Source organism: Lupinus angustifolius, chromosome LG06, assembly GCF_001865875.1.
Source record: "Lupinus angustifolius cultivar Tanjil chromosome LG06, LupAngTanjil_v1.0, whole genome shotgun sequence".
NCBI classification, from domain to species: Eukaryota; Viridiplantae; Streptophyta; class Magnoliopsida; order Fabales; family Fabaceae; genus Lupinus; species Lupinus angustifolius.
Genome location: NC_032014.1, coordinates 755,383 through 771,001, shown reverse-complemented (window position 1 = coordinate 771,001; position 15,619 = coordinate 755,383). Strand labels below are relative to the sequence as shown.

Sequence of the window (15,619 nt, the reverse complement as noted above, 5' to 3'; positions counted from 1 at the left end):
ATTACATTGTCACGATATCAAATTGAATTATCAAACTAGAGTCATTGTCATTTACCCTCCAGCTTGAGGGGCTATTGAAGAACAAAGCTACCGCATTTTACACATTTTACATATTTTACATGTGTGTTTTATTAGTTTGTTTAAGTAAGTTTGTTACTTATTCATGTACTATAAATAATGTCTTTATCAAATAATGAGAAAAAATTATAATATTCATTTTATGCTTCCGCATTATTTTCGCAATAATATATTTGGGAGTAGGGGAAAGAGAATAAGATGGATCAATGGACAAGGATGATGATGAAGGAAAAGGAAGACAAACATCTATATTAATTGAGAGTGTGAAATTAGACGAGAAAAGATTAAAATAATGATAACACAAAAATATTTTGATATTATTCCTTTAGAAAATGTAATTAAGAAGGGAAAATGTATAAAAACATAATTACAACATTTTATTAAAGCGTTTTAGAGGGTTTATGAAAACCCTAATTAAGATAACCTTAAAATTTGTCATGTCGTAGAAAACCTCCAAAAAATAATCCAAATAAATGGTGAATTATATTGATTATATGTAAATTTTTACACCAACAATTTATAAATATACACTTATAAAAAAAAAATACAATGTATATAAAATGTTTAACTAAAAAATAAACATTTGGATATCATGACTAATCATCACCTATAAGCCATGAGCGGATACACGTTTATAAGTACATAAGAGTCTGATAATTTTGTCATTGATACTTCTTATGCTCAATTTTATTTATATCAGCCTCTAACATCCGGATTCCAATTTTTGGTGCATGTTATATATCCAATATATGATAGAAGGTGCTTGCTAATCTTGGTGCCAAACTTTGGACCCGCTGAAGACCATCTTCAAGTACCCTTTCTCCAGCCCAAAATTCTCACACAGCAAGTGGAGAAATAACATAGCCCATTTCTCCCATTCCAATGTAAATTCTTGGTTTACCTTCCTGAAAAAAAATACCCACAAAATAACTCAAATTAATTAAGATTGCATATGCAAAAGACAAACAAATTAATAAACACAAATGCATGTTATTTGTAGAATTACATTTGACAACTTTCCGGACAACTTAAATTTATAGGGATACATGTATTTCACCCTATACTTATCATTAATATTTTTACAATTTGCCTTGACCAATATGCCTTCAAATGTTCATATAAGAGCATCATACAATTTTTGGTGGTTCTATTTTGTTTTTTTAATTAAATTTTAAACAAATTCTAATTTAAAATCTGAACCATTTATTTATATTTAGGACTTTCCGGTATCAAAGAAGAACTTGACTTGATATTTTAACCAAGCTCCTAACTTAAGTTACATCCTTTGAAAGATGAAACTAACTGTTCAAGTGACCTTGAAGCATAAAGTGAAGGCAAGATATATATTTTTATAAAGTTGAATCCCACCAACCTTGATCTTTCAATAATTGCCTCCTCACAATATATGAGATCTATTATGATTTAGCACATTTGCAAGTAAATATCAAAGCTAACATTCATGCCTGTTCGTTATGAGTCAGACTCCTCTTCATTATTGGAGAGAGGAGTGTTGTACAAAATAAAATAAAAAGTATGATAAAAGGACAATTATATCCATTTGTTCATATTTATAATGACACTTTTATCCTAAAACTAAGTGTAAAAAAATCACTTATCTCTTCAGTAATGGAGAGGATCGTTCGCTATATACTCATAACTTGATATTATTTGCTTCAAAGGAGTTAATTAGTTAGCACTGTGAGCTGATCCAAGTAAACAATTAAAGCAACCCTAGTCTTGACTGGGCCTGTTATCTGCCTTCAATCATTGATGGTAGAATGTAGTAATCATATTAAGCAAATTAGAATATCTACCTATCAAGAAGACATGATTAGCGTGCCGGGTTTTTTTATTTATATCACAAGCTCTTAAAAACGTAACAACAATTTCTTTGTTTGCAAGCATATATGTGGTGCTGCGACCCATGATTTTGACAGATTACAACTTATCAACCGCATTTTTTCTTCGCTCTTCAAACATTGAATAGTTAGCAAACTAAATCAAATTTCCTTGTATGTAAATGCAATTACATAGTCAAAAATAGCAGCGGTGCAGTTTTGTGGTAAAATTTTGTCATGCTTTAACTTTTTCCATAGAGCTGGGGAATCTAGCTAGAAGACCTTTTTATTTTTATTATATCCAGACTAAGTTTTTTAAACTTACACTCTATCTTAACCCTCAATTTTAAAGAAATTTAAAAAATTTACTCTTGGATCTCACTCTTATTATATTGTATGCATAGCTAGCCACATTTTGAAGGAATCCAATGGTAATTTGGTTTGGATGCATTGAGTTTGTAACTGAAGCAACTCGTAACCCACCAACCCCTATTCTACCTAATATCATATGGCTAGGGGTCGGTGTCATGAAAATTCTTATTGGTTTTTGTTTCTTATTTCTGCAACATGTCAAGGAGAAAATCTTTGTGTTATTTGCAGCAATTAATTTAACATACTACCATAACTTTTGCTGGTGATGCATGAGTTATACCTGCCATCCAAATCAAGATATATATATATATATATCACTGTCACCCTCAACAATAATTGACATAAAAATTGCATTTTCGAAATGCAAGTATATGATAATAATAGCACATACAGAGGGTCATTGTAGAGAAGGAAAGTTGAACAAGGTCAAACATTCACATGCTGAAGATTTTTTTAAAGTTTTTTACCCGAACAATTGTTATAAGGATAGAAAGCATTGAAACAAATAATGAGTAACATTTTTATTTTTAAAATCAAAAAATAAATATAATAATTTTTCTATCCAATTTTGATTATGTTCTATGGAAAATGGGGAAGATCCTCTCAGACATTGGAAAATGAAGTTAATTAAAAGTAAAAGGAAAAATTGATAAGAAATACTTATAATTAGATGATATTTTTAGAACCAAATTCTTCCCTCTCCAATATTCTTTTCATTGGAAAATAAATAGGTAAGATAATTGATTCAACAAAGGTATTTAACCACTATAACTTTAGAATTTACATGTTATTTAAGGTTTAGATTTTTATCTATTTTTAAATTAAAAAATCATTTTCTCCTTAAATTTCAGAAAGATCCAGAGTGAGGGATAATAGAGGTTTGTTTTAGTGTGTTTTTGTTTCTAGCTTTCAGTCTGTACCAAAAAAAGAGCGAGGGATTGTTGGTGCAACGAAGTGTTGCGTTGTACAGCGTGCCATAAGCAATTAAATAATGTGCATGGAATAGAAGAAACAATAAAATTTGTTAATAGAGTTTGGCCAATAGCACACTCATGGGTTCATCTGTCCAAGTATATAACATTAGTTACTTTATTCTATTCCAATATTTGAAAATGTGAAACTAATATAATTACATATTATAAGCGTCCCAAGTAATCCAAATCAAGATTTTGACAGTTACTTCTTTACCTGTTCCAGTTGGCAGCAGCACCCCCAAATCTAGAAACAAAATTAAGTTTTACAACTTACGTGCATCCGCGACAAATTTTAAACAATATCGTGAATTAGGAAAAAGTAAAAAAAGGATGCTTCCATAACTACATCATGATCAGTGTAGGAGTATGGCTGTGGTTATGTAGCATACGAATTGTAGCAATGGGACAAAAAAAGAAAAAAGAAGACAAAAAGTTCCCAAGTTTAGCGTAGAAAAAAAAGGCAAAAAACAATGACAATTAATTTGTAAGTTCTGATATATATACTAAATTTTTATCTGGAAAAGGAAACTAAATTTTTATGTTTCATTTCAGGGTTGAGTTGCTTGGATTGTCCGCACAGCCCATTTACACTCCCTTCGGTTGCCCATATATATTGTAAGAAAAATAACTTTGATGGAGGAAATAAAAGAATTATAAATCGTCCAGCTTAATTTTCCTACTTATTAAGTGAAATAAATATCGAGTTAATTTAATTTTATATTTCTAGAAAATTTACCAGATGCATTTTATATTTCTAGAAAATTGGGATTACCAAAATGGTAATCTCCATACTCAACCAAATAGATTCTTTTCCAAGCGTGGTACCCCTAAATTCAATTAGTTGTCTGAAGTTGAAAGCTGTTAGAATTAGTTTAAAAAATATAAAAAAAACAAATTAACCAGATTATCCGTAAACCCAAAGAAATGTTATTAGTATATGATTAAACAACTTCCCCACCAAACTAAAAAAACCTCTTTGTTCTTCTCAAATCTCTTTCTATCGCTACTCACTACAAATCTAACCTATTATAGCAGTCACAGTTCAACTCATAAACTTCACTCACAGAGATGCATACATTCTCTCTTTGACTCACGAAATTAAACAGAGAGAGGAAAAAGATTAACTAAAAAAATGAAGCTCTCTGCGTTGCAGCAGAGCTACCTCAACCGCCGGAGCAACAATTTCAGAGGTTCGTTAGAATCTTCCGGCGACGGAACTGTGAAATCACCGGCGTCGGTTTTCTGGATAGTAGTCCACGTCGTGTGCTGCCTCATCAGTCTCGTCCTCGGTTTCCGTTTCTCTCGCCTCGTTTTCTTCTTCATTTTCTCTCCTTCCTCTACCAACCTCTACACCGTTCCTTTCCGCACGGCTTCTGAAATCGCCGTCGATTCTAATCCCGTTACCACCGTCGAAAACACTGCTAACATAACAACATCCGCTCTTCCTCTTGCCGGCGGCGGCACTAGCCGTGTCGTGGTTGGGCGGCACGGGATCCGAATACGGCCATGGCCGCATCCGGATCCGGTTGAAGTAATGAAGGCTCACGGGATAATCGAGAGAGTTCAGAGAGAACAGAGAGCGCTGTTCGGTGTGAAGAATCCTAAGACGGTGATTGCGGTGACGCCGACGTATGTGAGAACCTTCCAGAAGCTTCACTTGACTGGTGTGATGCACTCGCTGATGTTGGTTCCGTACGATCTGATTTGGATCGTTGTGGAAGCTGGTGGAGTCACCAATGAAACCGCTTCAATCATTGCTAACTCTGGTCTCAGAACATTCCACGTCGGTTTCCGACAGCGAATGCTGAATTCATGGGAGGGAAGGCACAAATTGGAGTCTCGTATGCGCCTTCGCGCTTTGAGGTTCACTTTTAGCTACTTTATTGGAATTCCAGTTTGTTACTGTTTGTTTGGATTAGCTTCAAAAAATAGATTATCATCAATACTTGATTATAGTCAAGAAAAGAGAAGTTGGAACAGGACTATTATTATATGAAGCATTTGATTAATTTGATAATTATAAATTGATTATTACATGAAGCATTTGATTGATTCGTCATGTGGTGGAACAGGATTGTGAGAAAAGAGAAGTTGGATGGAGTTGTAATGTTTGTGGATGATAGTAATATGCATAGTATGGATCTGTTCGATGAAATTCAAAGTGTGAAATGGATTGGTGCTGTTTCGGTTGGGATACTTGTTCATTCGACTAGTGCAGCTGAAGCTTCATCCTTAATTCAAAGGGAGGATGAAGTGGAAGCTATGATGCCAGTGCAAGGTCCTGCTTGTAATGCTACCAACCAATTGGTTGGTTGGCACACCTTCAATTCCTTGCGATATAAGGGAAGAAGTGCACATTACATTGATGACCGAGCACCTGTGCTGCCTAGAAAGCTGGAATGGTCTGGGTTTGTGTTGAATTCCAAGTTGCTTTGGAATGATGGTGACAATAAGCCACTGTGGGTTAAGGATCTTGATGCATTAGATGGGGAGATAGAGAGTCCACTGTCCTTGCTCAAAAGTGCCTCCATGGTAGAACCACTTGGGAATTGTGGAAGAAAGGTTTTGTTATGGTGGCTGCGGGTTGAAGCTCGCTCAGACAGTAAATTCCCTGCCCAGTAAGTCCTCTCCCAATGATTTTAAAAATTTCCTGCTAACACTTGATTTTAAATTCTGCAATAAGATAGAAGCCAAAAACTACTGCCTGAAATTTGGAATGATTGACAGTTTTGAATATGTGAGATTTAAATGTGTTTGGTACAATGGCAAACCAAAATAATACTCAGCAATTACAACATCTGTGGTTGATATGAAACTATATTAATAAAATCCACAGGGTTATCCTATTAGGGTTAGGAATAGCAGCTTACTTCCATTGACCTTTGGGCATCATGTTATGTAGACTCATGTTCTAGAATGAGTTCATAGTTTTCCAGCTTATGTAGTTGCTTTGATGTACTAACTAAGATAAGATGATCCAGGCCGGAGTACGGCAAGGGGTACCTTAATACCTAGCTGAGAAAGCAAATTGCTGCCAAATTGGGGCAGAATTATTACGAACATCCTATATTTTTTTTTATTTGTTAGCCATCCAGGACAGTAACATGTTAGCTTGAATATACTCTCGCATGGTATTGACAGTGGCGAAGGGATGGATTGGATGAATTTTGATTTCGATTGTAATGAATTAAATTATATTGTATTAAACTGTTCAGGATCTGTTAATGGTCTGCCTGGTTAAATTATATATATATATATATATATATATATATATATAGGTATATATATAGGTATATACATATATTTTGAGTAAAATGATTGAGTAGGTGCTAGGGACTCCATCAGTTCCAACCTGTGGAATTAGTATCTCTCCCAAGTGGTGATTTTTATTTCCCATGGTTTGTCTACATAGTTCGCCCTGCAAGAAAAAAAGCCAAATAGAATCAAACAGTACATCCTGGTGATGAAAGATCATAAACTTCAACCAGATAATTGCCAATGACTTACAGAAGTCTTTTTTCTCAGTGTTTGGTTAGGTTCTATGTTTCGTTATCCATATAATATATTGTTACATCTAGGAAGGTGGCAGAGGTCAGGTTTAACGTTGGGGAAGGGAATAGAGGACTTTATCTTTTTATTGGTACATGGGACCAAACTTCTACCGTTCCACCATTGTGGCAATCACAAAACTTTTAGGACACAAAGATAAAAATTAGATATCATATTCCACACAAGTTACCAGATTTAAGTATCATGGATAAATTATATAACACCATTGGAAAATTGAGGGAGATATAAGTCATATAATTCAAGCTGGGTGAATGAAATTGTGGATTGCTCTTGGTGTTTTAACTTATATGCGATAGAAATGTCACCCAAGCTATAAAATTTTACCGCACAACTATAAGAACCACAATATGATATGACACTGAATGTTGGACGATAAAATAATAAACTCAATATAGGAGAGACGATAGTATTGTGTTGGACGAGTGAACACAATAGATAAAATAGATTTAGGGTTGAATGTAGGAATGACAACAGGGCGGGTTGGGTTTGTGCTTACCCAACCCTGAACCTGAAATCTAAAACCCGAACCTGAATTGAGCTGGGTTGAAATTAACAATACTATCCCCGAACCCATCGAGTTTCAGGTAACCGAAAAAAAATAATTGAACAGCTGCTCCAGTATTACACCAGTGTTTGTTTTTCTATCTGTATGCTTCAAACATGTTAATATTTAAAATTCAATAGATTCTATTCAAGCAATATGCAATAGTAGATAAGTCAAATACCAATGTTAGATCCAAATTCAACAAAAAAAACACGTGAAATTTTGCAACACACAGTAGAGTTCTAATTTCAGTAGATTTCACCAAAACTCTAAGAAGAGACATAGAGAAAAGAGCGTGCAACACACAAAGATATAGAGAAGGCTGACACTTAAAGAGTAGGTAAAGAATTCTAGTAGAGCATACTCACAGGTATCAAAATCCCCTTTCATTTATCCTTTATCCTAAATCTAAAGGATGATACATATAGCCACTGGTTGCTTCCATAGGGAATGTCATTCCCTTTTACTTCGTCTTCTTCAAGTTCAGCTTCAAGGTATATGTGTCATGTGTGCAAGAGTTTGAGTATGGTTAGAGAAGATATATTCATTTATTCAATTTTCCAAACGGGACGGGTTCGGGGTAGGGTACCACATGTACCAAACCCAAACCCGAAACCGACCCCATTGACAACGGATTTAACCCATTAAATTCGCGTGGGTACCATGGATTCGTTTTTCATTGCCATCCCTAATTGAATGTATTAGAGAGAAAGTTGCGTAGCTCCTATTGTAGAAAAGATTGTAGAATCGCGTCTTAGGTGGTTTGGGTTTGTGTAGAGGAGACGATTAGATGACTCAATAGGAAGAGTAAATAAACTAGAGGTTAGCCTCATTCCTAAAGGCAGAGGAAGACCAAGAAAATCGTAGGCAAAACGATTAGGGAATATTTAAATATGAATGTTTTTTGCATGAACATGATTTATGTAGAACATTATGTCGTCAATGTTTTGTCCATGGACATGATTTTTTACATGTGTGCAACTAGGCGCGCTTTTAGTTTCAAGGCTGTCCCATGATTTTCCTTAGAAACTGAAGTCTTTTGTCAGATAAGTGGCATTTCCATTTTTTCTTCCCTAAAATTTCCTCTGAATGTCCTTGAGTTTTTGTTTTATGAGTTCATATCAGTCAGATTTTTGTGCTTGTAATTGGTGATATCATTCAACATATAGTACTTGGATTTATGTTTTCAATAAGAAAATTTGTAGTATTATTAGCATAATATCTTTTCATATCCCTGACCATAAGATGCTATTTCATTCAGATGGATAATTGACCCTCCTTTGGACATCACCGTCCCATCAAAACGATCTCCATGGCCAGATGCTCCTCCAGAGCTCCCCTCTAATGAAAAAGTGCTAATTGGCTCACAAGAGCAGACAAACAAGCATTCTACAAAGACTAAAACACCTAGATCCAGGCGCAGTAGAAGCAAGAGAAAGCATGACATCAAGGTGATAGGTATGCAAGTCTCTACCCATTCCGAAGAACACTGAAGGTATAAAAATGCACACGAGGAATTTAATGCCTCGTGGATACAAGATTGCTGGCCTTCAGCTACAAGAATTTGGATTGACCAAATACTGGGATACATAAATAGGCGGGGGTAACTTTTATGGTGGGACAACATGTGTGCATTCGAGCTTGATTCCACCAATTTTCTTACATTGATTTGTTGCTTCTCTTCTTTTTGTTGGGGGTGCTATATATTATATTCGCATGAAATAGTGAGAGGAAATGACAACTTAGTTCTGCAGCACTCGCTGCCTTGCAGGAAGCCTGTATTCAATTGCATTAGATGTTAATACATATTCTTCTGAATAGGATTATACAGTTATCTCACTTTTTCACTAGCAGATTACATTACTTGTAGGCTTACGAAGTAATAGAACAACAAAATGCAGAAGTTCTTAATCCAACAAAACAATCATTCGTAACAGTCGTTCTACGGCATCCAGAATAACTAACGTAAGCCTGAAATATTTTAATACCATCCCCTAGTGAGGCTGTTTGGTTACTTCTAAATTCTAATTAAACTCATTCCATCTTTACTTTCACGTGAATCTCCTACAAAGGAACCTTAATCAATATTTGTATTTTTTTATGGCCAAGAGTAGATACAGCCCTGGTGAGGATAGTCTAGCTTCAACTTGAACTTCATCCCAAATATTTCTTAGTTCCACTATTAGTAAAATTGACCCATCCAAGTTAATTTATTAATGCCAACAAATCTATATCTTTCTTCACTATTAATTAAGAAAATGAAAAGCAATGTAATGAACCATTCAAATATCTGTTGTTAGTGAATTAAGTTGATGTTAAGAGAAGAATGAATTTTACTAATAAGAGTTTAGAGACTAATTGAGAAAAACTTTAGGTGAAAGTATCTATAAAAAAAGGCTTTGAAAGAGTTGCATGCACCCCCACCCCCCTTTAGGCAAGTACCCTTTACACTCCCTAGGAGGCATTCCTATTTGAGAATATTTATGGCATTGATGGAGGATACCTAATTAATGATTTTTATTTATTTAGAAAATGGCAAAACTGAAAAGGAAAAGACAGGGACTGACGTTATTGTCTATTTGACTGACAAAAGTAAAAGACAGACTTTTTTTCCAGCAATGGTAAACAAAGTCCGTAATTGAGTAGAAAGTGTGAAGATACAGTCACATATTCATTCACCACTCAAATTATTGAGCCACTCACTCTTCATCAGAAGCTGCTGGAGTTTCAACCCAACTGAGCAGAGGATTGTGACGCATGCTAGCAAAAGGCGCATAACGTAAGCGTCTTTCTAAACACTTAGTACATTGCAGTCTTGAAACTATATTGTAAGTATTCCGATTTAGATGCTCTTTCCAAAACTGCAATAGAATTGATAAAGTACTAGAGTACTAGATTGCAGGTTGAATAACTTGTTGTTAAAAATCTGCTGTACATAGAATGTTTGATGCTTTATGTCCCTATAGAATTATCCTCCTTCTGCAACCTTTGTGTAAGTTATGGAGGCATCTATCTTATGCCTTGTTTTCCAATTCATAGGATGCAATTTCTCACCTACAACTAAGATAAGATATACTCCTCCTTACTTTCCTAGTTATAGGGTCTATTTCCAAGAGTTGAATTCGATAATCGATAAAAATATGGTATCACACAATTCAGTGTCACCACTGAAAAGCCAAGCTCCAAAAACGGATGCAGTATTTAATTATACAAGACAAATATAAGATGCAGTATTTAATCCTACCTTGTTGGATATATTATTGGAAAGTTGCAAGCCTTACTGCCCCAGAGGTAGCACATGCGCTTTACCTCTTGTGGTAAAAAATATATACCTGGAATACAATTATTTTTTAGTGAACAATACTTTGTTAATATACATCATTTAATAGCCGAAATCAGCTAGTGTGATTAAAATTTGGTCATTGTTGCAATAATGTTTAGAATAAGAATATACAATTAAGATGAAGACAAGGGCAATAATTAGAGTAGAATAAAGTATACGGAGGTAAGGTACTATTAAAAATATTTAATCATTTTCTACTACAAATATTTCTAAAACTAAACAAAATAATATATATGTCATATTTTTATTGATTGGAGAAGGAAATAAGTTATTTTCTCGTTGAGACTTCATTCTCTAATCAGAAATGCATTAGGATTTAGGATAGCACTCATTACTCATAGCAGTGACGCTGAAAGGAATGAAAGAGCTTGCCCGTGAATGAAGCATGCATTTTGGACCACAAACACAAATTTGAATTGAGTTAAAACTCATCCACAAGTAGACTTCTTACATGTGATGATAACTGCCCCCCACTCTTTTCCTAATGCATCTCTTCACGCTCGAACATTCCTCTCCACCAATAATCACTTGTTACTTTTCATTTAAAAAAATCATAATAATATAGAAATAGATCTCTTCTCTCACCTGCTAATGTTTCAACTTTCAACCCTTCCCCACCAAAGAAGTTAATCATTCTTAACTTGAAGTAAACAATAATAATAAGTTTCATTGGGAAAATTAATAGAATTGGATCTATTCTATCACGTGTATGCTTTTCAACCTTCCCCACCAAACAGTTATTATCATTTTAATCGAAAGAGTAAAAGGGAAAACATTTTCTGTCCCAAAAGATTGTATCATATCAAGTAATACTGTTACTTACTTGTGACTGTAAGAAAAATATTTATTATTAAATTTTTAATTTATATTTTTTTCAATCGATCATAAAGTCTAGTTTAAACTCAGACTTCACTCATAATGTTTTACAGCTCAATCAATCTAGCTGACTCTTAGAAGCATAAAATTAATAATGAAATAATTCAACAGTTATAAAGAAAACAATCCAATTGACAAGAAATAATTCTCACTTCTCAAGAAGAATGATACCGTCAGATCTTGATCCTGTTTCTAATAATTGTAGTATTATACCGTCGGTGCTCTAAGTATTGTGCATCGGATACCCCATTTTACATATTCAATATACACTTACGGATTAACCCCATTATTTGATTTGACGCTATACCATATTTAATGGCTTTTTAAAAGATATTAATGTGACGTGGCTACAGTGATAGTTAGAGAATATGGATAAACGCATCGAATATATAATAGCGCACTCAAGTCATTGGGAAAAACTGCTGCTATTTGTTGAAAGGGGTCCCATATTCGCTTCACACTATGTCTATGTTCAAGTTGATTACAGCCCCTTATTATGAAATATATAGCATCTTTTAGGCCATAATGTTGGATGTAATGTCTTTATCATATCTTAATCACAATTGGGTGGCTCATTACTGATCACAAACTATTAATTTTCTTTGTTGTTATTCGACATTAGTACATTACCTTTCAGAAGAACAAGACTAGCAGCTTCCTAAAAGAATGGTAGCTGTATTCAATAAAGAGCTCTTGAGCTGGTACCTTATAACCCTTAAAATCAAAGAAACCTTACAATTGGGAGTTCCCTCAGCTCCTAGTTCAGGTATGCTATCAACCGAGTTTCAGGAGCAGCAGAACCTTCAGCAGGACCTTCAGCAGGAACCTTCACAATCATTGCATATTACAATTAACGAAGGCGGTGAATATTTTCAAGAGGGGGCCACTTCACCAGAGTCTGAATGGATGATCTCCACCAAGGAAAAACTAGAGCAAGCTTGCGAAGACGATGAGGCGTGTTCATGGGACAAGCTATCAATCTACCAAATCCCTCACTACCTTAGAGACAGTTCTAGTGATGACAAAGCTTATGTACCTCAAATTGTGTCCTTGGGTCCATACCATCATGGCAAAAGGCGCCTTCGACAAATGGAACGCCACAAGTGGCGTTCCCTTAACCATGTCCTCAAGCGAACCAATCATGATATTAGGCTCTATCTGGATTCAATGAACGAGATAAAAGAAAGAGCGATATCTTGTTATGAAGGCTCAATCAGTTTAAACAGCAATGAGTTTGTGGAAATGTTAGTCCTTGATGGTTGTTTTGTGCTGGAGCTATTCAGAGGTGCTACAGAAGGGTTTGCACCACTTGGTTATTCAAGGAATGATCCTGTTTTTGCAATGCGTGGATTAATGCACTCAATTCAGAGAGACATGATCATGCTAGAGAACCAGCTTCCATTATTTGTACTTGATCACCTTCTAGGAATTCAACTAGGTAACCCTGACCTGAAAGGACTAGTTGCAGATCTAGCACTCAGATTTTTTGATCCATTAATGCCAACAGATGAGCCATTAACAAAGAAGAACAGAAACAAAGTGGAATCATCGGAAAAAAATGAAACCATCACCCCCACCACCACCACCACCACCACCATCTGTGACCCTTTATCTGATGAAGATGGCCTTCACTGCCTTGACGTGTTCAGGAGAAGTCTCTTGCGCAGGGGAACTGTACGGCCACCTTCAAATTGGACCAAACGCTGGTCTAATGCTCATAGAGTTGCAGACAAGCGGCAGCAGCAACTGATACATAGTGTCTCATCCCTCAGGGAGGCTGGAATCAAATTCAAGAAAAGGAAGACTGATCGATTCTGGGACATAAAATTTAAAGATGGTATTCTGCGAATACCACGGCTCTTAATACACGATGGTACGAAGTCGTTGTTCTTCAACCTCATTGCCTTTGAGCAGTGTCATCTAGAGTGCAGCAATGATTTCACATCCTATGTGATCTTCATGGACAACTTGATCAACTCACCAGCTGATGTGGGATACCTTCATTACCATGGGATAATTGAGCACTGGCTTGGCAATGATGCCGAAGTTGCCGAGCTTTTCAACAGGCTATGCCGAGAAGTTGTTTTTGACATCAACGACAGTTACTTTTGCCCATTGTCAGAGGCTGTGAACCGGTATTACAACCATAGATGGAGTACCTGGTGTGCAAACTTAAGACACAATTACTTCAATAATCCTTGGGCCATTATCTCTTCAGTTGCTGCTGTTGTCTTGTTGGTATTTACTCTTGCACAAACTTTTTACAGTATATATGGATATTACAAACCATTATGATAAAACATTATGACGACGTTCGATAAATGCTTGTATGTTATTGTTGTTAATATGGATATTACAGACCTGCCCAGTAAGCACCTGCGCAGGGTCCTTCATTTCCTAATTATCAATGCATTTTCTAGTATCCCTTTTTGTGAATCACGAGAAGTAGTGCCTTGTTTTCTTAAGTCTAAGAAATTGATATCTTTCTGTTGACTTCAAGCCTAGAAAAACATTTGGAAGAAAGCAGAAGTCTCATTATTTAATTTGTTTTGTCACTGAAGGTACTGGATACTGACTACTGCTGAAATAAAATTTCCAATTGTGATGCAAATGTTTACCAAATTTCCTTGACTTAAGTTTCTATAACAACTTTTTTTTATACTAAAAGAGATTTAACTTGCAAATAAAATTCAGCATGATAGTTGTATTTTAATATAAAACTTTGAATTGGAGAAAACTGATATTAAATTATATATTAAAAAAACAGTGCAGAAAATAGAAGCCAGGGAAAGTGATAAACACTCATTTTGTCTCGGTTAAACTTTTTAATTATAATTTTTTCATATACTTCCAAAATAATAATAAGGAACTGTGGACCAAAAGCAAGAAAAATTACCATACATTCCAATATATTTGAAATGAGAAGGATAGTCTGCATGAACTTGTCTGTTTTCTAACACACAAAAAAAACTTAAAAGAGTAGAAGCTGTGCCCCATTTTAGAACAAGGCGTGTTATAATAAGCCTCAATGAAACATATAATGATACTAAAAGAGTAGGATTAAAGAAGATCCATCACCAACCGGATTTGAACTCAGACTTTTTGTCAAACATTTTTTGACCTTCACAGTGGAGCCATCAATGATACTTTAGATTATCTACATTTGATGATGGACCACAACCAATAAAGTACCCTCAATCAATGACAAAAAAAAACAGATAAGCAACAAATATTTCCAACCCAATCCAGACTCAAAATAATCCATAAAGACAGTTAAAAGCCCACTAAGTAAACTAGACAAAATGGAGATATATTGAATTTCTAGAGGCATAGAGACTAGGAAAGATTAGGGTGGACATCTTCTCTCCCCATAAATTTACCACTTCATGTACCATTGCATGTAATTAGTCAGAGAAACATTTAATTATTAATTTTTTAACTTAAATACATTTTTTCATACACTTTTGTGGGATAACACATATGCTCTCGAAAAATATAGGCAAAACAATTATGAAAGATTTATAATAAACATAATATATGATAAAGTATTTCCACATCATTTCATCCATATAGCCACTAAACATAATTAGACTAAGACTTCTTGTGATACCATTGATTTTCCTAAATTGTTTAATATTTTGAAGTTGGCATGAGGGCAATTCAAAATAGGGAAATAGATAATTTTATGACAATGAAATAAAAAAAAGATATGAACCAATCCATTTACAATAACATTAAAATATCCATAGGGAGCAACGTAGCAATGAAATAACAAAGTCCACAACACAACCTAAGCCACCACTTAGATAATTGAATATGAGAGTTTGACCACAGCTTTTCAGGTCTAGCAAAAGTATGTTTTCAGCAACAACAGAAAAGTATGGCTCTCTTGTACATGATGTGCCCTTGTGCAGAATGCATCTGTATTTGCAGACTACATACACAAGAAACCAAAGGCAGATTTTCCAAGACAACAAACTTATCTGCTTCTGCTTACCATCAGCATCTGAGTTACACATCAAAT

At 34.9% G+C, this 15,619-nt stretch overlaps 2 protein-coding genes across 3 annotated transcripts; both read left to right on the top strand.

The window, feature by feature from the left end:
* On the top strand, positions 4,395-9,215 carry LOC109348624 (probable beta-1,4-xylosyltransferase IRX14). Its single transcript, XM_019589131.1, has 3 exons — positions 4,395-5,125; positions 5,335-5,880; positions 8,638-9,215. Exons 1-3 carry the CDS (start codon positions 4,395-4,397, stop codon positions 8,867-8,869), a joined length of 1,509 nt encoding a protein of 502 aa, XP_019444676.1. The 3' UTR covers positions 8,870-9,215.
* LOC109348623 (UPF0481 protein At3g47200-like) lies at positions 9,253-14,035 on the top strand. Of its 2 annotated transcripts, XM_019589130.1 has the most exons (3): positions 9,253-9,341; positions 9,906-10,204; positions 12,219-14,035. In XM_019589130.1, the coding sequence occupies exon 3, from the start codon at positions 12,262-12,264 to the stop codon at positions 13,888-13,890; it is 1,629 nt and encodes a 542-aa protein (XP_019444675.1). In that variant the 5' UTR covers positions 9,253-9,341; positions 9,906-10,204; positions 12,219-12,261; the 3' UTR covers positions 13,891-14,035. The 2 variants fall into 2 exon arrangements, with proteins under 2 accessions (XP_019444675.1, XP_019444674.1); XM_019589129.1 differs by lacking the exon at positions 9,253-9,341 and having other exon boundaries at positions 9,867-10,203; positions 12,218-14,035.